Genomic DNA, 25,429 nt, shown 5'->3' with positions numbered 1-25,429 from the left:
ACTCACAACTGCCTGCTGCCATTCCTGAGCAAGCTCTGTACTGGTGTTGGCTCGATCCCGCAGCTGAATCAACTTTAGGAGACGGTCCTGGCGCTTGCTGGACTTTCTTGGGCGCCCTGAAGCGTTCTTCACAACAATTGAACTGCTCTCCTTGAAGTTCTTGATGATCCGATAAATGGTTGATTTAGGTGCAATCTTACTGGCAGCAATATCCTTGCCTGTGGAGCCCTTTTTGTGCAAAGCAATGATGACGGCACGTGTTTCCTTGCAGGTAACCATGGCTGACGGAGGTGGCAGGGCTGCAATGTAGCCCTGGGGATTCAGTTCATTTCAGGGAAAAGAGGGACTTTGCAATTAATTGTAATTCATCTGATCACTCTTCATAACATTCTAGAGTATATGAAAATTGCCATTATACAAACTGAGGCAGCAGAATTTGTGAAAATTAATATTTGTGTCATTCTCAAAACCTGGCCATGACTGTACATATACTGTCACGACTTCCGCCGAAGTCGGCTCCTCTCCTTGTTCGGGTGGCGTTCGGCGATCGACGTCATCGGCTTTTGAGCCATCGCCGCACCATTTTTCATATTCCCATTTGTTTTGTCTTGTTCCATACACACCTGGTTTTCATTCCCTAATCACACTGCATGTATTTATCCCTCTGTTTCCCTCCATGTCTTTGTGTGAAATTGTATTTATGTCATGTGGGTATTGTTACGCGCCATACTTTTTGTCTATGTTCCGTGTTTGGGAATAAAAAGTGCGCCTGTTCACTACACTCCGCTCTCCTGCACCTGACCTCGCCTCCAGTACACACCCTTAACATATATACACATATACATATATAAACATGCATATATATAAACACAAACATATACATACATAAATATACCTATCTTTTTGAAATATATTTTCCCCTAACCCTACCACCCCTCCCCTAATTGGAGTAAACTAATGGTCAACAACACTGAGGCTTCTACTTCCAGCTTATACATACTATATACATTTTAGACACAATGTATTTTACAATAGTTATATTATGTTGGTTTTTGTCCTCGCCTTCCTCTATTTCTGTTGTCCATCCTGTTTGACTTGCCATATATTTGTAACTGTGCTATTTCACAAAAGTTCTGAACCTGTATACATTTTACAGACCCCCCCCCCCCCCCACCCCCCCAACTCAATGGCACTTCAATCTTTTGTCTTGCCCATCCACTCTCAGAATGGCACGCGCACACAATCCATCTCTCAATCGTCTCAAGGCTTAAAAATACTTCTTTAACATGTCTCCTCCCCTTCATCTACACTGATTGAAGTGGATTTAACAGGTGACGTCAATAAGGGATCTTAGCTTTGACCTGGTCAATCCGTCATTGGGAGAGAAAAAAAAGCAGGTGTTCATATTGTTTTGTACACTCAGGGTATGTTTCATGACTGAAATGCACATCGTATGAGAAGGTATCCTGTGGTCCATTGTGGCCCAGTTAGTAAGGAGCTTGAAATGTCAGGATTGTCCGTTTGATTCCCGCTGGGGCCGCCAATAGATGTTTCAAAAACATCTCCCATTATATTCTGGTGCAGCTTTGAGAGGAGCACAGTTCTGTCTCTTTGCTGCCAGTTAGGGTGTGTGTAATATTGGAAAGCGTCACAATCAGGGCCACCAGGGTAGACACACAGACACAGAGATAGAGACAGATTCTCACATTAATTTCCTCCTGAGCAATGGTCTGACCACAGCCTGAAATAGCCTGGGACTGGCAGAGACAGAGAGCAATACTGAATTATTGAGGTTTCTCTCTCTCTCCATCTTTTTTTCTCTCTGACCCATCTCTCTCTCTCTCTCGTTCAGATTCCATCCCCCCAGTTATCTGTGCTATAGACCCTCCGGTAGTGTACCCATCTGGCACTAGCACAGTTAACCATGACTAATTGAATGGGAAATTACATCCAATTAAAAGGGGAGATTGAAACTAATGAGGTGAATAATTGGGGTACAACAGGTATCAATGCAATGGACGAACGGTTCCTACTCAAACCTGCAGCTCAGCTTGCTGGAGTTTAGGGGAGATTGTAAGCGCTGTGCCGTGACACCACCTTCACTAAGACCTGATGTGTCTGTCTGTCACACCGAAAGCAAAGAAGCTTCCTGGTGTTTGTATTACTGTCGGTGGACTTTGTTCAGAAAAGACTGGCAGGATTGGCACCTGCTACATCTACTGCCGAGAGGTTCCCGACATCAATTTGTAATGACAGAGGTACTGACAGGACTGTTAAAGGTTATATAGGTGTATAAAAGGGAAGACTGAAAGCAATGAGGTGAATGCTTAGGGTACAGCAGGTATCAACGTAAAGGGTGAACGGTTCCTATCCGAACCTCTACTACAGTCTGTTGGACTAGAGAAGGGAGATACAGAGGCTCTCACAGATACACAGCATTCAAATGCAGATACACTCACGGGACTTGGACTCTGGTGAGGGAGGGGAGATGTTAGACACAGCCAGATCACTCTTAGACTTCTTGGGTTTCTTAGGATGGATCTGCCAGGGCTTCTCATAACTCCTGAAGTCACGACGTCCTTTACTCTCTGCTGGGAGGAGATGAACAAAGCAAAGTACAGAGAGATCATTGATTAAAACCTGCTCCAGAGCGCTCAGGACCTCAGACTGGGGTGAAGGTTCACCTTCCAACAGGACAACAACCCTAAGCACACAGACAAGACAACGCAGGAGTGGCTTGAATGGCCCAGCCAGAGGCCGGACTTAAACCAGATCTAATATGTGCAGCGACGCTCCCCATCCAATCTGACAGAACTTGAGAGGATCTGCAGAGAAGAATGTGAGAAACTCCTCAAATACAGGTGTGCCAAGCGTGTAGCGTCATACCCAAGAAGACTCAAAGCTGTAATCGCTGCCGAAGATGCTTCAACAAAGTACTGAGTAAAGGGTCTGAATACTTACAGTACCAGTCAAAAGTTTGGACACACCTACTCATTCAAGGGTTTTTCTTTATTTTTACTATTTTCTACCTTGTAGAATAATAGTGAAGTCATCTAAACTATGAAATAACACATATGGAATCATGTAGTAACCAAAAAAGTATTAAATAAATCAAAATATATTTTATATTTGATGTTCTTCAAATAGCCACCCTTTGCCTTGATGACAGCTTTCCACACTCTTGGCATTCTCTCAACCAGCTTCATGGCATGAAGGTCAGTCAATCCAGAAAAAAATGTAAAGAACTCCTTTGGTCCAAATTTGAGATTTTTGGTTCCAACCGCCGTGTCTTTGTGAGACGTAGAGTAGGTGAACGGATTATCTCCCGACGTGTGGTTCCCACCGTGAAACATGGAGGAGGAGGTGTGGGGGTGCTTTGCTGTTGACACTGTCAGTGATTTATTTAGAATTCAAGGCACACTTAACCAGCATGGCTACCACAGCATTCTGCAGTGATAGACTTCCATGTGTTTATCAACAGGACAATGACCCAAACACACCTCCAGGTTGTATAAGGGCTATTTGACCAAGAAGGAGAGTGATGCATCACATGCATTGACTGGTACTGTATGTCAATGTGATATTTCAGTTTTTATACATGTAATGTAATAAAATGGGGAACAAGTGAAAGAGACTGAATGCAATGTATGTGTGGTACATGTGTGCGTGATTGTGTGCATATGCATGTACTTATAATATAGCACATTATGTGAGCATTTGCGTGTGGGTCTGTGTGTGTGTGTGTGTGTTCCTACCTGCAGAGCTCTGGGCCCACAGTGCGGCGGAGCCCGACAGTGTCCTGTGCAGCTTGCCGGGGCTGCCTTGCTTGGTCTGCAGGTGATTGATGAGAAAAGGAATAGGGTGATCTGGGGTCTCGCTTATCAGACTGGTCATCATCTCCTATCAAGACAGAACAAAAGACACGTCAGACAGATAGACAGAGAGACAGGGGAGGAGAGAGAGAAAGAAAGAGGGGGAATTAAGAGTGGGGGAAAGAGAGAGAGACACACACAGAGAGAAAGAGAGAGAGAGACACTAATAGACAGAGAGAGAAGGAGATGGAGAGAGAGAGAGAGAGAGAGAGAGAGAGAGAGAGAGAGAGACACAGAGATAGACACAGAGAGAAAGAGAGAGAGACAGAAAGAGAGAGACGCAGAGACACAGAGAGAGAGAGAGAGAAAGAGAGAGACGCAGAGACACACAGAGAGAGAAAGAGAGAGAGGCACAGAGAGAGAGAGAGACAGAGAGAGACAGAGAGAGAGAGAGAGAGAGAGAGAGAGAGACAGAGAGACAGAGAGAGAGAGAGAGAGAGAGCGAGAGAGAGCGAGAGAGAGAGAAGGAGATATAGATGGGGAGAATAGAAAACAGTTAGACAGACGGAGGAGATGAGAAGGTGAGCGTGGGATGAATTCCGAGGGAGAAAAAAGAGAGGGCAGAACAGGTAGCACTCAGGCAGACTGACAAAATTGGGGAGGAGAGTGCGAGGGAGATAAAGAGGGAGAGAGAGAGAGTGAGAGAGAGAGAGAGAGAGAGAGAGAGAGAGAGAGATTGAGGAAGGAGGGCCGAACAGAGAGCAGCCAGACAGACGGACGAACAGACTGGGGAGAGGGAGAGAGATGGAGAGAAGGAGAGGTGAAGCTGTAGGGAGGAAGGAGAGAGGTAGAAAAAATCAGACAGGCGGCTGGACAGACAAGGGCAGAGGGAGATACAGGAAGAGGAAATAGAGAAAGAGAGATGACAGAGATGATAGAGATGACTAAGATGGGGAAACGTAGGAGGAGGAGTGGAGAGAAAGGAGAACAGGTAAAGGAGAAGGTGATGAAGACGAGATGAAGAAGAGAAAGATCTGGACAGAAAGCAGAAGGAAAAGGAGAGAAGGGAGAAAGATAGAGAGAACAGAGGAAAGACGACAGAAGTTAAAGAGAGAGGTAGCAGGGGTTGAGGTCACCTGACTTGGCATGCTGCTCTGACAGACTGTCTGATGGGTATTCGCGTTCTGATCTGCCACATGCCTAATTAGATACAGTACCTGCGTCCCAAATGGCACCCTATTCCCTAGATAGTGCACTACTGGGAATAGGGTGCCATTTGAGGGTACAACCACAATCCTTGACAAGCCAAACCATGACAGCCAACATGTTGTTCAAAAAGGGATCATGAACAAGAACATTTGCATTCCCATGAAATATGAGCTCAGTACAGAAATACATGCATTTTAGTCATGACAGCTTCACGCAGAGAAGAAAATCATGTGGAACTTAACCTGATTAGATTTCCGTGTGTGTGTGCGTCTGCGTCTGCGTGTGTGTGTGCGTGTGTGTGTGTGTGTGTGTGTGTGTGATCAGGGCTATGGGGATGAACTCTGCTTGAAACTCAGTCAGATTAGCTGAAGCTATCACCAGAAATGCAGTAGAGGGCTGGGCTGGTGGCACCTACCCAGCATGCACCCCGTGCTGGGTCCACTGACTCAGTGCCATCAACCCAGGTCCCATGTGGCTCAGTTGGTATAGCATGGCGCTTGCAACGCCAGGGTTGTGGGTTCCATTCCCACGTGGAACCAGTATAAAAAATTTATGATCTCACACCTGTAAATTGGTCTAGATAAGAGCTTCTACTAAAATGTATGTTTGTGTTTCTGTGCGAGAACGTGTGTAATACCTTAGTCAGCTACGCTAGTCTTGACCGTGCAGAGAGTACAGTAGGTCATTGGTCAGTGGGACATGCCTGCCTGGCCTTTGTGCAGGTCTGTGCAGAGCAGTTTAATGGCAACAGCTGTAGGCTACAGTACATCTCAACCAGTGAGAGAGAGAGAGAGAAACCTCACAAATTCAATTCCAAAAGACTCAATAACATGGGATGCTCTGCCCCCAAAAAAGGTGATGTCTTAAAAGAAGCAGTGTTGTTGAGGAATCCAAATCCCCTGCAGCTACAGAGATAATCTCTCCATGTTAAGAGACAATCTCTCCACGTTAAGAGACAATCTCTCCACGTTAAGAGATAATCTCTCCACGTTAAGAGACAATCTCTCCACGTTAAGAGACAATCTCTCCACGTTAAGAGATCATCTCTCCACGTTAAGAGACAATCTCTCCACGTTAAGAGACAATCTCTCCGCGTTAAGAGACAATCTCTCCACGTTAAGAGACAATCTCTCCACATGTTAAAGCTGGATGATTTAGCTACTCAGGCTGCTTCACTACTGAAACACTGTCAAGTGCAGAAGCTCACATATACTCTACCTGCAAGCACATACACACACACACGGACTACTTGTTATTGAAACACAAAGAGGGGGGGGGGGGATCATTGTGCTCAGATCAAAAGGCATTTGCCACTCAAGTACTAAAGTGAATTTCTGCTGTACGCGCAGCACTCAATTATAAACACACTAATGATGGTGGGATGTAACAGTTCTAATTAGTGTTTCGTAGCTCCGGTGGGTTGTGTGCGCTCTGGCTCTGGGTCTATGCTGAGTAGGTGCCACCAGCCCACCCGTGTGTGTGTTTTATATCTGGGCTATGGGGATGAACTTGTGAACTCTGCTTACACCAGAAATGCCACAATGCAGTACAGGTCTGGGTGGCCCCTACCCAGCTTAGAGCAACACACAAACACACACACGCACACACACACACACACGGGTGGGCTGGTGGCACCTACAGTACTCAGCATAGACCCAGTGCCAGAGCTGAGGTGGGCAATTATATCATTACCGTGCCTCTGCGTTCAAAAAAGACAAAAGCCATTTCTTGTTTTTGCGTGTGTGTGCGTGCATGTGTGAGCTTGGGTGTGTGTGTTCCTATGTGTGTGTGCATGCGTTTGTGTTTCAGTGTCTAATGAATACCTTAGTCAGCGAGACTGGTCTTGGCTGTGCAGAGAGAAGTCCTCCTGTAATTGGTAATTGGTCAGGGGGATATTCCTGCCTGCCTGGCCCTTCTTGTCTATATAGAGAAGCTTAATGCCACCTAGCAGCAGCAGTAGGCTACAGTATATGTCAACCACCGTGTGTGAGTGTGTGTGTGTGAGAGAGAGAGAGAGATGGGGGGAGAGAGAGGGAGGGAGGGAGATACAGCGCATGAATTCAATTCCAAAATTCAATTCCAAACTCACTGACACGAGATGCTCTGCCTCATACAGGTGATGTCTTAAAAAAGCAGTATTGCTGAGGAATCAAAATCCCCTGATAAGCAGAGGATTAGATTTCCCCTGCAGCTACAGTGATAATCTTACCACATTCTATATGTTAAAGCTGGATGATTTAGCTACTAAGACACTGACACGCTCATGTAGGTAAGCACACACACACACCCGAACTCACACACACACACACACTAAGACTGTTTCCTATTGATACACACTGACCGAGAGAGAGAGAGAGGTGGGGGGGTGCTTAGATCAAAAGGCGTGTGCCATACAACTACTAAAGTGAATTAAAGACCCACTAGCAGTGGTGGGATGTAACAGTTATAATTAGTGTTTAGTAGCTCTGTGTGTGCCTGTTTGTGTGTGTGTATGTGGCTCTAGTTGGTAATTAAACTAACCTAGCAACAGGAAGTCTATAAAGTAAAGCCTATAATTTATGGTTTTGCTCAGGAAGCCAACACACACACACACACACACACACACACACACACACACGTGTTCAGGAAGCCAATTCAGCAGCGTGTTGTTAAATACCCCGGTGTTCCTGAGGAGGAGTAAACATTTTCTGCGGCGAGAAAAGGATGTAGTGTGTGTGTGTGTGTGTGTGTGTGTGTGTGTGTGTTTCAGTTTCTGTGTACTACAGCAGTAATACACAGCGTATTGTATGTCACAAACATACTATTGCAGCAGGCAAAGCAACCGGAACTGACACATTCACTTAGTATGGTAATGAGGTGCTTTAAATAAAGCGTGACGCCTCATCTCATAACCACACGTTGATTGGTGATCACATTTCTCCTGACGGGGGGGAGCAACCCTCTGATGTACTGATGAATTTGGGTCAACAACTCTGTCTCACAGGAGTAGACATTAACACTGTTAGGGTTAGATAGGGATTGATGTACATCAGCACAATAGCATTCAATATGGGGGGCTCGGTGTATGTGTGTGTGTGTATGTGCTAGACAAAGTGACCATGCAGTTGTGTGTGTGTGCCCAATACTTCCTGATAGCTCAGCACTGTCCCTCAGCAGTCTGTTGGCACTAATAGACAAGCTGTCAGCTAGCCAAGAGAGAGAAAGACAGAGGGAGAAAGACCACCTTCTTGCCCTACCCAGCTCTCAAGGACTCCCAAAGGTACACTGCTATATGGTGACAGAAAAACACACAGCACTTATATCTCTCTCTGTAAGTCTCTCTCTCTCCCTCCATATGTTGTTCATCTCACTCACTCTATTTTTCTATTCCAGTAGCCTGATGCAGACCGTGTTGTTGTTGCTGTATCACTAAAGTAGCTTCATTAATAGAAGAGGGGCTGGGAACAGGGGATGTGGAGGAAGACAAGAATGAATGAGTGATGCATGGGACTGTTTTGGTGGAGGACGGAGGAGAGGAGCTAGGGATAGGACTCTCTGGAGAAATTCCAGACCTTGAATCAGCAGGCAGACGAGAGAAGGGGAGATCGTGCGGAAGAGAGGAAAACAGGGGGAACGTGGGAGAGAGGGCACAGCCACCAGACTGTCAGTGCCAGGGGACACACTGTGGAGTGGGCACACACACACACACACACATATATACAGCCAGCTTTAGCTTTTTGGGGGCGAGATTTGGTTGGGTGGCCCCTCACCTTGTTAAAAAAACATTTTAGCGGACCCCCTTTTGACAGAAGAGAGAAAAAACATTTTGTTTTAAAGTGAAATTCCTATAATTCTACACATTTTGCCATGGGGCCCTAAGCAACCGTTTAGGGAACTGGCCCTGCATGGGCACATGCACAAACAGCCACCCATACACTCCCTCTGCTTCTCTGGTCAGACAAGCCTCCATGAGGTGACTGTCACGGGTCTCCATATCAATGGAGTTCATCTTACGGAACATGAATAAGACCATTCCATCAATCCCAGTATTAGCCAGTAGGGTCCTTCGTTGCAGCATGTTATGTTACAGCATGGGATATGTTCCAAATGACATCCTAATCCTTATATAGTGCACTACTTTTGACCAGAAACCCTATGGGCCCTCGTCAAAAGTAGTGCACTAAGCCTCCCGGGTGGCGCAGTGGTTAAGGGCGCTGTACTGCAGCGCCGGGAGGCCCATGGGGCGACGCACAATGGCCTAGCGTCGTCCGGGTTAGGGAGGGCTTGGCCGGTAGGGATGTCCCTGTCTCATCGCACACCAGGGACTCCTGTGGCGGGCCGGGCGCAGTGCGCGTTAACCAAGGTCGCCAGGTGCACGGTGTTTCCTCCGACACATTGGTACGGCTGGCTTCCGGGTTGGATGTGCTGTGTTAAGAAGCAGTGCGGCTTGGTTGGGTTGTGTTTCGGAGGACGCATGACTTTCAACCTTCATCTCTCCCGAGCCCGTACGGGAGTTGTAGCGATGAGACAAGATTGGATACCACGAAATTGGGGAGAAAAAGGGGTAAAATTAAACATTTAAATAATAAAGGGTAGTACACTATAAAGGGAATGGGGTGCCATTTGGGACGTAGGCCGGGTCTGCAGGCTACAGCGGGCCAATGATAACGGCAGACATCCGTGGTGCACAGCCTGACTGCCTTCTCGCTCTCTCGTTATGTCTCTCTTTCTCCCACTTGCTCTCTCTTCGGTCTGTCTCCTCAATCTATCTCCTTTCTCGCTCTGATCTATATCCTTCCTCTATGCTCTTAATTCCCTCCATCTCTCCCCCAGTCCCTCTCTCCCTCTCTCCTCTATCCTCCCAGGACGGTGGATGGCAGGCCTAAGGCTGTGTGTTCAGCTCTCTACAGTAATTACACTAATAGTGTCTGGCTGCAGGGGACCTGTGTTAACCCTGTCTTATACGAGTATTTAAAACTAGCATCCTTAGTTACTACATCCATCTTTGGACTTATAAATGAATGATATATGCCCATTGATTCTTAAAGAATATAGGTTAGAAATGCCTAATGAGTTTAGTTCAACTGTCGTACACCATCAGAACCAAAAATATAAGCTTGTTTAACTCCAATGTTTGTAAACAATGCAAATATAGATGACGGATGGGACTAAGAACAAACAAACAATAACTAATGTAAAATATACTGTGTCTGTAAAATGTATATAGTATGGAAGTAAAAGCCTAAGTGTTGTTGTCCATTAGTTTACTCTAGTTAAGGGAGGTGTGGTAGGTTTAGGAGAACATAATATATATATTTACAAAAAAATATATGGAGGATTGGAAATGATGCAGACAATTACATTGATGGAATCCACAATCTATCTGCAATATTAAAACTGATTCCCCCCCGCCCCCCTAAAAAAAAAAAAAAAAACACTGTATAGCCTTAAAACATGGGGCTCTATTCAATCTGTGTCGCTGAGGTATTACAGATTGTGTGATAGAAATGTAAAGGTTACTTCCTATCATGCAGCGTTTACCCGTGAATGCAGTCTCCACAAACGTGGGAACGTTGCCCTTAAATTTCCATCACGCTGAAATGCTGAACGTCCGCGACACGGATGGAATAGAGCCCATGGTTAAAACTATATATTTGATGACACGGATGGAATAGAGCCCATGGTTAAAACGATATATTTGATGACACGGATGGAATAGAGCCCATGGTTAAAACTATATATTTGATGACACGGATGGAATAGAGCCCATGGTTAAAACTATATATTTGATGACACGGATGGAATAGAGCCCATGGTTAAAACGATATATTTGATGACACGGATGGAATAGAGCCCATGGTTAAAACTATATATTTGATGACACGGATGGAATAGAGCCCATGGTTAAAACTATATATTTGATGACACGGATGGAATAGAGCCCATGGTTAAAACGATATATTTGATGACACGGATGGAATAGAGCCCATGGTTAAAACTATATATTTGATAACATGGATGGACAGTCCTTGCATCAATAGCTCTTCCCTTCCTCCCTTCCTCCTCAGAGACAAGACCCGTTGATTAAATGGGCTACGGTTTCAATTCTGCTGTCATGTAGTCATTATCAATTACGACCAGGGAAACACAATCCTTCTTCTAAAAATTGATTTTATTGACATCTCTGTGTGCATCCGCAGCATTCAATTTGTCACTCCACAGATTCTATTAGAGAGAACTAATAAAGATCACAATTGTCTGCGAGCTACTGAAGTATTGCTTAGTTTGGTCCGACTGAAAATATACCCGTGTTCAGTGGTGGCTGGTGGCACTTTAAATTAGAGAATGGGCTCACAGTAATCAAATCAAATCAAATCAAATTTTATTTGTCACATACACATGGTTAGCAGATGTTAATGCGAGTGTAGCGAAATGCTTGTGCTTCTAGTTCCGACAATGCAGTAATAACAAGTAATCTAACTAACAATTCCAAAACTACTGTCTTGTACACAGTGTAAGGGGATAAAGAATATGTACATAAGGATATATGAATGAGTGATGGTACAGAGCAGCATAGGCAAGATACAGTAGATGGTATCGGGTACAGTATGTACAAATGAGATGAGTATGTAAACAAAGTGGCATAGTATAGTATAAAGTGGCTAGTGATACATGTATTACATAAGGATACCGTCGATGATATAGAGTACAGTATATACGTATGCATATGAGATGAATAATGTAGGGTAAGTAACATTTATATAAGGTAGCATTGTTTAAAGTGGCTAGTGATATATTTACATCATTTCCCATCAATTCCCATTATTAAAGTGGCTGGAGTTGAGTCAGTGTCAGTGTGTTGGCAGCAGCCACTCAGTGTTAGTGGTGGCTGTTTAACAGTCTGATGGCCTTGAGATAGAAGCTGTTTTTCAGTCTCTCGGTCCCAGCTTTGATGCACCTGTACTGACCTCGCCTTCTGGATGATAGCGGGGTGAACAGGCAGTGGCTCGGGTGGTTGATGTCCTTGATGATCTTTATGGCCTTCCTGTGACATCGGGTGGTGTAGGTGTCCTGGAGGGCAGGTAGTTTGCCCCCGGTGATGCGTTGTGCAGACCTCACTACCCTCTGGAGAGCCTTACGGTTGAGGGCGGTGCAGTTGCCATACCAGGCGGTGATACAGCCCGCCAGGATGCTCTCGATTGTGCATCTGTAGAAGTTTGTGTGCTTTTGGTGACAAGCCGAATTTCTTCAGCCTCCTGAGGTTGAAGAGGCGCTGCTGCGCCTTCTTCACGATGCTGTCTGTGTGAGTGGACCAATTCAGTTTGTCTGTGATGTGTATGCCGAGGAACTTAAAACTTGCTACCCTCTCCACTACTGTTCCATCGATGTGGATAGGGGGGTGTTCCCTCTGCTGTTTCCTGAAGTCCACAATCATCTCCTTAGTTTTGTTGACGTTGAGTGTGAGGTTATTTTCCTGACACCACACTCCGAGGGCCCTCACCTCCTCCCTGTAGGCCGTCTCATCGTTGTTGGTAATCAAGCCTACCACTGTTGTGTCGTCCGCAAACTTGATGATTGAGTTGGAGGCGTGCGTGGCCACGCAGTCGTGGGTGAACAGGGAGTACAGGAGAGGGCTCAGAACGCAACCTTGTGGGGCCCCAGTGTTGAGGATCAGCGGGGAGGAGATGTTGTTGCCTACCCTCACCACCTGGGGGCGGCCCGTCAGGAAGTCCAGTACCCAGTTGCACAGGGCGGGGTCGAGACCCAGGGTCTCGAGCTTGATGACGAGCTTGGAGGGTACTATGGTGTTGAATGCCGAGCTGTAGTCGATGAACAGCATTCTCACATAGGTATTCCTCTTGTCCAGATGGGTTAGGGCAGTGTGCAGTGTGGTTGAGATTGCATCGTCTGTGGACCTATTTGGGCGGTAAGCAAATTGGAGTGGGTCTAGGGTGTCAGGTAGGGTGGAGGTGATATGGTCCTTGACTAGTCTCTCAAAGCACTTCATGATGACGGATGTGAGTGCTACGGGGCGGTAGTCATTTAGCTCAGTTACCTTAGCTTTCTTGGGAACAGGAACAATGGTGGCCCTCTTGAAGCATGTGGGAACAGCAGACTGGTATAGGGATTGATTGAATATGTCCGTAAACACACCGGCCAGCTGGTCTGCGCATGCTCTGAGGGCGCGGCTGGGGATGCCATCTGGGCCTGCAGCCTTGCGAGGGTTAACACGTTTAAATGTCTTACTCACCTCGGCTGCAGTGAAGGAGAGACCGCATGTTTTCGTTGCAGGCCGTGTCAGTGGCACTGTATTGTCCTCAAAGCGGGCAAAAAAGTTATTTAGTCTGCCTGGGAGCAAGACATCCTGGTCCGTGACTGGGCTGGGTTTCTTCCTGTAGTCCGTGATTGACTGTAGACCCTGCCACATGCCTCTTGTGTCTGAGCCGTTGAATTGAGATTCTACTTTGTCTCTGTACTGGCGCTTAGCTTGTTTGATAGCCTTGCGGAGGGAATAGCTGCACTGTTTGTATTCGGTCATGTTACCAGACACCTGAAATGGAATTAATGGAATCATTCCATTCACTCCAGCCATTATTATGAGCCATCCTTCCCTCTCCAGCCTCCTCTGCTCCTGTTTCAGTCTGTCCAAATGAAGGATAGATATATACCAACATAAAGACTGGGGTCACAGGGTTTTTCTGCATAGGAGACTCCCCCCATCATGAACTATATTACATTGCTGCACTGTGACCACTAACTATGCATGGTTCCAAATGGCAACCTATTGCCTATGTAGTGCACTACTTTTGACCAGAGCCCATGGGTAGTAGTCCACTATAAAGGGAATAAGGTGCCATTTGGGACGTATCCATTGTCTTTACCAAGGTGACTAACGAGTCAAACTAATTAACTACCTCCATATACATGGCCTTTACTCTCTCCCTCTCTATTTGGCCTTGCTATCTTGTAGGACGTAAGCAATAGGTCACCTTCCCATGTGACGGTAAATCCATTACTGTCCTGTATAATACGGAGACTTACAAACCCATCCACACACAACATCACTGTCTTGTATAATCAATGGTCAGTGGTCAGCTAAGTGCTGAAGGAGAGCACCTTCTCATGTTCTATTCATTGATGTTGTGTCTGTCCCAAATGGCAATCTATACTCTATATAGTGCACTACTATTGACCAGGGTCCATAGGGCTCCGGACAAAAGTAGGGAATTGGGTGCCACTCGGGACAAAGCCGTAGACCTTGTATCGAGGTGTAGATTTAAATAGATGGGTGAATGAATAAACAAATTGGTTGGGAGGTTGGGTCTAGGCTAAATGACAAACTACCCCCTTTACTGGAGAGCCTTGGTGGGGTGGGGGGACTGAAGCACGTTTGGATAGACTCACTTCTCAAGGTTATTCACTACTCTCTACTATGAGATGCAGTATCCCAACCTTCTCTCCCAAGTGGTTATTGTGAATATATATCAATATGATTCCAATAACTCTGGGTTAACGTGTTCGTGTTCCTAGATCCCTCAGTGGACCCTGCATCCAACATACCATGTTCCTAGATCCCTCAGTAGACCCTGCATCCAAAATACTATGTTACTTGATCCCTCAGTGGACCCTGCATCCAACATACCATGTTACTTGATCCCTCAGTGGACCCTGCATCCAACATACCATGTTACTTGATCCCTCAGTGGACCCTGCATCCAACATACCATGTTACTTGATCCCTCAGTGGACCCTGCATCCAACATACCATGTTACTTGATCCCTCAGTGGACCCTGCATCCAACATACCATGTTACTTGATCCCTCAGTGGACCCTGCATCCAACATACCACGACATGGGATTACATTTACAGAGATATCTTCCAAATTATGATAATCTTTAAAAAATAAATTGACTGTCCAGGATTATGTTAAAAAATCAAATCACATTTTAAGAAAAAAGGTTCTGGGTGGCCCCAGTGATGTTCTGGGCCGTATGCACTACCCTCTGTAGTGCCTTGCGGTCGGAGGCTGAGCAGTTGCCATACCAGGCAGTGATGCAAGCACTCAGGATGCTCTCGGTGGCGCAGCTGTTGAACCTTTTTGAGGATCTGAGGACCCATGCCAAATATTTTATGTCTCCTGAGGGGGAATAGGCTTTGTCGTGCCCTCATCGCGATTGTCTTGGTGTGTTTGGACCATTCTAGCTTGTTGGTGATGTGGACACCAAGGAATTTGAAGCTCTCAACCTGCTCCACTGCAGACCCGTCAATGAGAATGGGGGCGTGCTCAGTCCTCCTTTTCCTGTAGTCCACAATCATCTCCTTTGTCTTGATCACGTTGAGGGAGAGTTTGTTGTCCTGGCACCACACGGCCAGGTCTCCGACCTCCTCCCTATAGGCTGTCTCATCGTTGTTGGTGATCAGGCCTACCATTGTTGTGTCATCGGCAAACTTGATGATCAAATCATATCAAACTTTATTTGTCATATGCGCCGAATACAACAAGTGTAGACTTTACCATGAAATGCTTACATACAAGCCCTTAACTTCTTCGGGCTAGGGGGCAGTATTCGGAAGTTTGGATGAATGAGGTGCCCAAAGTAAACTGCCTGTTACTCAGGCCCAGAAGCTAGGATATGCATGTTTCCAAAACTGTTAAAATAATGTCTATGAGGATAACAAAACTGATATGGCAGGTGAAAACACAAGGACAATCCATCCAGATCCATTGTAATCAGCTCACCACTGATTACAATGGCTGGGAATGGGAATATAAAAGGAAGACCTCCCAGATTGCAGTTCCTAGGGCTTCCACTAGATGTCAACAGTCTTTAGAAAGAGTTTCAGCTTGTTTTTTGAAAAATAAGCTAGAATTTGTAGTTTTTCTAAGTGGCTCCCATTTTGGCTGTAGTGTTTGTTGCGCGTTTCAGTGAGGGTGTGCACTTCGTTATTTATCTCCGGTAATGGTCTCCGGTATTCTCCGTCTTAAATTTGATAATTTATTTACATATTAGGGTACCTGAGGATTGATTAGGAACGTTGTTTGATATGTTTGGAAGAAGTTTATTGGTAACTTGTGGGATTCATTTGTATGCATTTTGAACGAGGGAAACCGGTGGATTACTGACTCAAGCACGCCAATGAAATATACTTTTTTGTGATATAAAGAAGGACTTTATCGAACAAAAGGACCATTTGTTTTGTAGTGTGCTTTCGCTGTAAAGCCTTTTTGAAATCTGACAAAGCGGCTGGATTAACAAGAAGGTAAGCTTTTAACTGATGTATAACACTTGCATTTTCATGAATGTTTAATATTACGATTTTTGTCATTTGAATTTGGCGCTTTCACCGGATGTTGGTCAGGTGGGACGGTAGTGTCCCAATGATCCGCAAGAAGTTAACCAACAGTGCAGTTCAAGAAGGGTTAAGAAAATATTCACCAAGTAGACTAAAATGAAAAGTAATAATAAAAAGTAACACAATTAGAATAACAATAACGAGGCCATATACAGGAGGCACCAGTTCCGAGTCAGTGTGCGGGGGTACAAGTTAGTTGAGGTAATTTGTACATGTAGGTGGGGGTGAAGTGACTATGCATAGATATGGGGGGGTCAATGTAAATTGTCCGGTGGCGATTTATTAATTGTTCAGCAGTCTTATGGCTTGGGGGTTGAAGCTGTTGAAGAGACTTTTGGTCCCAGACTTGGCGCTCCGGGATCGCTTGCCGTGCGATAGCAGAGAAAACAGTCTATGACTTGGGTGACTGGAGTCTCTGACAATTTTATGGGCTTTCCTCTGACACCGCCTAGTATATAGGCCTTACGTTCAGATGCCTAGCAGTCGCCATACCAGACGGTGATGCAACCGGTCAGGAAGCTCTCGATGGTGCAGCTGTAAAACCCTTTAGGGATCTGGGGACCTGCCAAATCTTTTCAGTCTCCTGAGGGGGAAAAGGTTTTGCCGTGCCCTCTTCACAACTGTCTTGATATGTTTGGACCATGATAGTTCGTTGGTGATGTGGACACCAAAAAGCTTGAACTCTCAACCCACTCCACTACAGCCCCACCTTTTCCTGTAGTTCACGATCAGCTCCTTTGTCTTGCTCACATTGAGGGAGAGGTTGTTGTCCTGGTGATGGTGTTGGAGTCGTGCCTGGCCATGCAGTCACGCAGTTATGAATTAAATCTTCTATGGCCAATGTCTGATTGTGTGTTATTCATCCAAAAAGGTACTGGAACATCTCTCCTACCCCGATCCCAATTTACTGCCAACCTCTTTCCCCGAACACAAACAGTACGGATCAGCAACAAATGTGTGAAGAGTAGGCAGCATAAACAACCTCTATCGATGAGGAGTACCGCATATCCAATCCCGACTCTTGTCCCACTAACTCACACAGTGAGTATGATTCCATGCCAATGAATTGAATAGTTACATTAAAACGTTTACATACTTTGCAAGAAGAACGATGTCCCTAATAATGCTGTTTACATGGACACATCTGAAATCAGGCTACCCGATGGGACTCTGGTAAATGCAGGAAATCGGCAATCAAAACAAACGTTCTACTACAGGGATCATGTTATTTTTGGGAAGCATATTTGATTCTGAGTTTGAACATATACAGTTTCTATGTGAAAACTTCTTCTAAGACGTTCAGTTCTTCCGAACTCACTTCATTGGCGCTAATGAGAGAGGCTCCCTCGGCTGGTGCTGGCACATTCACAGATCAAATACACCGCTGGAATGCTTACTTCGATGCTTACTCCGATGCTTACTTTGATGCTTACTTCGATTTTGACCGTACGCCGATCAAATCAAATGGCATTGGTCACATACACATGGTTAGCAGATTTGAATGCGAGTGTAGAAAAAAATGCTTGTGCTTCTAGCTCCGAAAGTTCAGTAATATCTAACAAGTAATCTAACAGTTCCCCCAACAACTACCTAACACACACAAATCTAAAGGGGTGAATGAGAATATGTACATTTAAGTACATGGATGAGCGATAGGCAAGGTGCAATACGTGGTATAAAATACAGTATATACATGTGATATGAGTAATGTAAGATATGTAAACGTTATTAAAGTGCCATTATTTAAAGTGCCATTGTATAAAGTGACTAGTGACACATTTATTAAGATAAGCAGAGTAAGGTGTTTACATGACTATTGCATAATCTGCCTACTGCCATAAACAGATTAATATCAAAGTATTACTGTGCATGTAAACTTACTTAGTGACTGATCAGTCTATGCTATGGATCACTAACAGAGTACACTCTTAGAAAAAAGGGTTCCAAAAGGGTACTCCTATGGTGACAGGGTACTTCTATGGGGACAGGGTACTCCTATGGGGACAGGGTACTCCTATGGGGACAGGGTAGTCCTATGGGGACAGGGTACTCCTATGGGGACAGGGTACTCCTATGGGGACAGCCAGAGAACTCTTTCAGATTCTAGATATCCCCTTTTTCTCAGAGTGTAGTGTAGCATAAGCAGCATAAAGTACAACCTGTGGGCTTCACAGCCCAACCCACTTTCTCACACACACTCAGTCTCTCTGCCTCCTATCAGTTACCCAGAAAAGCAGAAGATCAATAGAGGTCAGAGACTGATGCTGTTACTCTGAGTGACCTCTTTATAGAGCTGTGTTTGTTGAGACCCTGGAGATGCTGAGCACACACACACACACACACAATGTAGTACAACTGAACGTAGATGAGGTTAGAGTGGAGATGAGAGTATCGAATCCCATGAACCCTGTCAGGGATGTGGGTACACTATTTTCTTGGGAACTGCAAACTACTGTAGGATCAAATCCACATGCAATACAGTTAATGCTACATGTTGTTTACTGTGTGTGTGTGTGTGTGTGTGTGTGTGTGTGTGTGTGTGTGTGGTTCATACTTATGCTACTCGTGTTCATGGGTTGCTATAATGCTGATATTGTAGAATCTACTGCAATGCATCACAATTCAATACATTAAATCATCTAAAAAGGAAATGAAAAATGGGAAGTCAGTGGAAAGTGTGAACGCTCATCGCGAGTTCAACAATGAACAGAACGAGACTTTAGTTCTCGATAGATAATTAAGTATTTATTTCCAAAAGATTCAAGTTTTCTGTCAGCTACACATTTGCATTGTCCGTGTCCTGAGGCTAGTAAAACTTTCCCTGATAAACACAGTCATTCATTAAGCAGGCTCTTCCTCCTGGGGAGAACTGAACAGAACTGTAGGCTGTGTCTCAAATGGCACCCTATTCCCCACGGGCTTTGGTCAAAAGTAGTGCACTATGAAAAGGAATAGCGTGCCATTTGGGACACACACTAAAGCTCACAGCTAAATCCCATCCACTGAAACATGTACAGTTTATCTCATTAAGAAGACTTCACCAGTGAAACAAACTAAGAGGCAAAGCCAACGTTCTCTGGGGAATTGGCTATGTTCAGTGCTTTCTGTTTCCTCTATTGTATCATCTATTTATAACAATCCCTCTATTCAAACACAAAACCCGAGGTGACCTAATTGGATGGATTTGATTGACAGATCATGGTAGGAACTATTATAATTCCAAGTTTCAGACACACAGAACCAAAGCCTAACACCTTTTATCCACCCTCCCATTTCACTACTTACTCTGCCACCTAATTGGCACCCTATTCCCTAACAGTGCACTACTTTTGACCAGGGCCAATAGGGATCTAGTCAAAAGTAGTGCACTATATATGAAACAGGGTGACATTTGGAACTTAACCTTCATATACAGTTGGCCCTTTTCCTGTTCATGCATCAATTATACTGTACAGTGGAAATAGAAATAACAGTGGGTGTCATATAAGAGCTCTGAGAGAACATTAAAAAGGACAGAGTTTTTAGTGACTGCTAAATAATTGGGAAGAGTAGGTGTTTGATTGGAAGAGACTAGTAGCTCATTCTCCCAAAGGACAGGCAGGGAATATGCCATGGCATATAATTAATAGTTGAATTTCCACAATTATTCTGGAGTGGAGCTCCAAGTTTTGGAAGGTATTGTTTAGACAAATACCTTCTCTCTTTTCAATATCTTAGTGTAATATTAAATTATACGGTTGACAGGGTCATTTCAAGTAACCGTTTTATTAGTTGAGAGCAAATACCGATGAGTTGACTCACAAATATTGAAACTGACACACAGGCCTACACAGTTATAGCTCAATGAACGTTGCTCATCTACCTTGCCATTCCTATAGCGCTAGATTTGCCAGATGAGCTCAGTCATTGACATGTCAGAGCTCTGATGATTGTGTCAGAGTGTTATGTCCATAATATCACACATACTCCAAACGTTCTTTAATAACCTTGAAAGGGACACTTGGGGATGTGTCCCAAATGGTACCTTGATCCATATATAATGACCTCCTTTTGACCAGAGCCCTCTATAAGAAATAGGTGGCCATTTGGGACACATATTTGAATCATGACGCAGGTGGATTACATAGAGTACATACAGTACCACTAGTTACAGCCATTGATTTGACAGGGTAGAGGTGGATAAATGACCGTTTATAATATCACTGCACTTCTCCAACATCTACTCTGAAAGAGATTGTTGTTACTGTTGTCCCGTTGACAACATTGATTATTGTTATTTGAATTATGTTAACATTGTAAATCTCCAAAGTAAGCTTTAGCAATATGTACGTTGTAACGTCATGCCAATAAAGCAAATTGAATTTCATTGAAAGAGAGAGAGAAAGGGTGAGAGAAAGAGGGAGGAAGGGGGAGAGAGAGAGCAAGAGAGAGAGGGGGAAAGATAGCGAGAGGGGGTGAAGAAGAGAGAGAGAGATAGAGAAAGAAAGAGAATGAAAGAAAGTGAGAGAGGGAGAGAAAGAACGAGAGAGGGAGGGAGAAAGAGAACAATGAAGGCGGGGACCATCTTTCAGGTGGAGTCTACTGCCTACTGTACATGCATACTGAACGCAGGATGACCTCATTGTGGGGTTGACGTGGAGACCAAGGAGGAGGGGGGGTGGGTCATATTCCTACAACACACCTTAGAGAGCCACACACACACACACAACTCAGAGAGACACGAAACCAACCAGCCCTTATCATGAAATACCCTCCTGCAAGCCACAATCAATACCCTGGATTCCCTGGGCACAGTAAAGTCCAATGTTCTGAAAGAGGGAAACACAGAGAGAGGGAACACACAAAGAGAGTGAGAGAAACAGAGAGAGAAACAGAGAGAGGCAGAAACAACACACCTAAAAGAGACATAAAACCAAGTCTTTATGTCATGAAATACCCTCCTAGAACGGCAAGTCACAATCAATAAGTTGTGCAATGTCCTGCAAACAGACATGGTTAAAATGGCACTGTTGTCTTGTTAAGGTTGTGCCATTAACATGTTACTGTAGAGAGCCAGGACAGGAGTCTTCCTGAAGAAAACCATTTATAACAATGAAACAACAGTAGTGAAATAGAGATAGGCTTTCTCATCAAAATGCCAGTCAGATACATTCTGTGCTATGCGACACCGCAAAGACCCAAGCCGACACACACACGCAGACACACATGTACTCATGCACTATATTCACAGGATTCTGTAAGGTGTGTTAACATGACATAGACTCTGATATGATCAAGAAGCATATGTCCCAAATGGCACTGGTCATGTCCATGTAAATGTACCCATGAGCACCAACATGTGAAGTTCATAGGAGTATATCAAATTGGGTGTCAAAAAAAGTCTATATTTTGGGAAAATGAAGGCAAACATTTTTAAACATTGTAATTAACATCTACCAGAAATAGCATTTAAAAGGTATTAGAGATACTTCAACACACAATAATGTTGAAGTAAATACCTGTCAACTAATGTCAACACGTATATTTAGTTTTGGAGAAATTATTAGCTTTTTTTAAGTTTAAAGAACATTGCTTCCTACCTTTTAATTTTGCCACCAAAAACCCACCTGGCTTTAAGATATTTTCTAATGTCTCTCCCTCACCATGAGGGAGGAAAATGAAAGTTCACAGAAGTGACACGTAAAGGTAGACCTGCCAATTAGTTAGTGTTTTTACTGATATAAAATGTTTTATGAATAATTTTTTAAGTGATTAAAACTTGTAATTCTGTAACTAAATCGTTAACAGAGTTACTGAAACATCTGTAATGAAATTACAGCAATTTAATACGCTACAATGGGAAATCATAATAGTCACAAACCACAGGCTACTGTCCTCCCTTCCACTGGCATACTGTTATGCTCAGCTGATAACTGATTTCTTTCTCTTTCTGTCGTCTGGCGGTCAAAGCGTGCGTGTTTAATAAACAATCTGGAAAACACCTCCCTCTCTCTGCCTCTATTATCTCTGTCCAGTTATGTTACCTCTCCGGGCTCTTACTGACACCTACCCATAAGCCCCCTCTCTTCCCATTTACTGTGACCAGCATCCTCACCCACTGAGCACCGACCGACACCGGACGTCCATGGACGTTGAAAAGTGGTCACATTTTTGTCAGTCAGCCCTGGCCTTTTGTCAGCCCTGGCCTTTTGTCAGCCCTGGCCTTTTGTCAGCCCTGGCCTTGATTTCAACATCCACAGGCGTTGTTTTTTGGGCGGTCCAGACCGGCCTTGATTTCAATGTCTACAGATGTGTTTGTTTAGCATTACATTTTTAAAGGGAACAATCGGATTCTCAGCGTAATTCCATTATCGTGGAATGACCACACCCTATTGTCGATATAATAGTGCTACTTTGGACCAAAGCTATACAGCAAAGGTAACTGAACTAAATGACTATCGCCCCGTAGCAGTCATTTCTGTCATCATGAAGTGCTTTGAGAGGCTAGTTAAGGATCTTATCACCTCCACCTTACCTGACACCCTAGACCCACTTAAATTTGCATACCACCCCAATAGATCCACAGATGATGCAATTGCAATCAATGTAGATATACGGGTGGCCATTTGATTAATTGTTCAGCAGTCTTATGGCTTGGGGCTAGAAGATATTAAGGAGCCTTTTGGACCTAGACTTGGCGCTCTGGTACCGCTTGCTATGCTGTAGCAGAGAGAAAAGTCTATGACTTGGGTGACTGGAGTCTTTTACAATTTTTTGGGCCTTCCTCTGAGACCACCTAGTATATAGGTCCTGGATGGCAGGAAACTTGGTCCCAGTGATGTTCTGGGCCGAATGCACTACCTTCTGTAGCACCTTACAGTCGAATGCCGAGCAGTTGCTGTACCAGGCGGTGATATAACCACTCAGGATGCTCTCGATGGTGCAGCTGTATAATCCTTTTGAGGATCTGTGGACCCATGCCAAATCTCTTTTTTTTCTCCTGAGGGGGAAAAGGTGTTGTCGTCCACTCATGATTGTCTTGGTGTGTTCGGACCATGATCGCTTGTTGGAGATGTGGACACCAAGGAACTTGAAACTCTGGACCCGCTCCACTACAGCCCCATCAACGTTAATGGAGGCCTGTTCCGCCCTCCTTTTCCTGTAGTCCAGCCTGGCAGATGTGTTGCTGCCTACCTTTACATCCTGGGATGGCCCGTCCAGAAGTCCTGGATCCAGTTGCAGAGGGAGGTGTTTAGTACCAGGGTCCTTAGAAAGTGATGAGCTTTGTGGGCACTATGGAGATGAACGCTGAGCTGCAGTCAATGAACAGCATTCTCACGTAAGTGTTCCTTTTGTCCAGGTGGGAAAGGGAGTGGAGTGTGGAGTGTGATTGAGGGGCGATAGTCATTTAGGCAGTTTACCTTTGCGTTCTTGAGCACAGGGACTATGGTGGTCTGCTAGAAAGATGTAAGTATTGTAGACTCGGGAGAGATTGAAAATGTCAGTGAAGAAACACTTGCCAGTTGGTCCACGCATGCTCTGAGTAAACGTCTTGGTAATCTGTCTGGCCCCGCAGCCTTGTGAATGTTGACCTGTTTAAAGGTCTTGCTCACATCAGCTACGGAGAACGTGATCACACAGTCGTCCGGAACAGCCGGTGATCTCATGCATGCTTTAGTGTTGCTTGCCTCAAAGCGATCATTAAAGGCATTTAGCTGTTAATTGACTTCAACATCATAGTAACCTCCAAGCACATCATTAAACCCGGGACCCTGCGTCTGAACCCCGCCCTGCGCAACTAAGCCCTGGACTTCCTGACGGGCCGCCCCCAGGTGGAGAAGGTAAAAAACAACACCTCCACTACATTAATCGTCAACACAGGGGCCCCACAAGGGTATGTGCACAGCCCCCTTCGATACTCCCTGTTCACCCATGACTGCGTGGCCACGTACGCCTCCAACTCAATCATCAAGTTTGCAGATGACACAACAGTAGTAGGCCTGATTACCAACAATGGCAAGACAGCCTACAGGGAGGAGGTGAGGGCCCTGGTCGAGTGGTGCCACGAAAATAACCTCTCCCTCAGAGTCAACAAAACAAAAGGTGCTGATCGTGCACTTCAGGAGACAACAGAGAGAGCACCTCCCTATTCACATCAACGGGACTGCAGTGGAGAAGGTGAAAAGCTTCAAGTTCCTCGGCATACACATCACTGACAGTCTGAAATGGTTCACCCACACAGAGCCTCAGGAGGCTGAAGAAATTCTAATTGGCCCCTAAGACCATCACAAACATTTACAGATGTACAATTGAGAGCATCCTGTCGGGCTGTATCACCGCCTGGTACGGCAACTGCACCGCCCGCAATCATCAAGGACATCAATCACCCGAGGCACGGCCTGTACACTCCGACATCATCCAGCTTCTATCTCAAGGCCCTCAGAATGTTAAATTGCAATCACTAGCCGGCTACCACCCAGGTACTCAACACTGCACCTTAGAAGCTGCTGACCTATGTACATAGACATGGAATCACTGGTCACTTTAATAATGTTTACATACGGTTTAATTCATTTCATATGTATATACGGTTTTTTAGTCAATGCCACTCAGACATTGCTAGCCCTAATATTTATCTGTTTCCTAATTCCATTATTTTACTTTTAGATTTGTGTGTATTGTTGTGAATTGTTAGATACTACTGCACTGTTGGAGCTAGGAACACCAGCATTCTGCTACATCCGCAATAACATCTACTAAATATGTGTATGTGACCAATAAAATTAGATTTGAATAGGGTGCCATTTTGGTACGCATCCTCAGTCGTAGATGCATTTTACTGAACACTGGGGGACCCATATGACAAAAGCTTGTTTGGGAATCAGCTACAAACTCAGCTTTCAAGGGAATCAGCTACAAACCCCTTAACCTAAGGTAGCAGGCACAAAATAAACGCCTGAGCAGAGTTGGCACATCCGGTATCCAGGAGAAAAGGAAGCTAGATTGAATTAGCTGTATCCTTGAAAACCGGATACATCCGGTTGTTGGCAACTCCGTTAAGGGTGCAAACACCTAGACACATACTCATCTCTT

At 44.8% G+C, this 25,429-nt stretch overlaps 1 protein-coding gene across 5 annotated transcripts in view; it reads right to left on the bottom strand.

The window, feature by feature from the left end:
- LOC110489839 (uncharacterized protein C8orf34 homolog) overlaps nucleotides 1–25,429 on the bottom strand; it is a 169,770-nt gene that overhangs the window by 139,321 nt on the left and 5,020 nt on the right. For 4 of the 5 annotated variants that reach the window (XR_005036066.1, XR_005036067.1, XM_036944102.1 and 1 more), the window contains exons 2-3: nucleotides 3,756–3,900; nucleotides 2,460–2,591 (exon numbers count right to left, since the gene is read on the bottom strand). Coding sequence is in view for 3 of the 5 variants with exons in the window: in XM_036944102.1 (XP_036799997.1) it covers nucleotides 2,460–2,591; nucleotides 3,756–3,900 (277 nt within the window). In the remaining 2 variants the exon portion in view is untranslated. The remainder of the gene's footprint in view (nucleotides 1–2,459; nucleotides 2,592–3,755; nucleotides 3,901–25,429) is intronic. The other variant, XM_036944103.1, reaches the window with a different exon arrangement.

This window comes from Oncorhynchus mykiss, chromosome 15, assembly GCF_013265735.2.
Source record: "Oncorhynchus mykiss isolate Arlee chromosome 15, USDA_OmykA_1.1, whole genome shotgun sequence".
Classification (NCBI taxonomy): Eukaryota; Metazoa; Chordata; class Actinopteri; order Salmoniformes; family Salmonidae; genus Oncorhynchus; species Oncorhynchus mykiss.
Note: the sequence above shows the minus strand (reverse complement) of the source record. Positions and strands in the feature narration are given on the sequence as shown.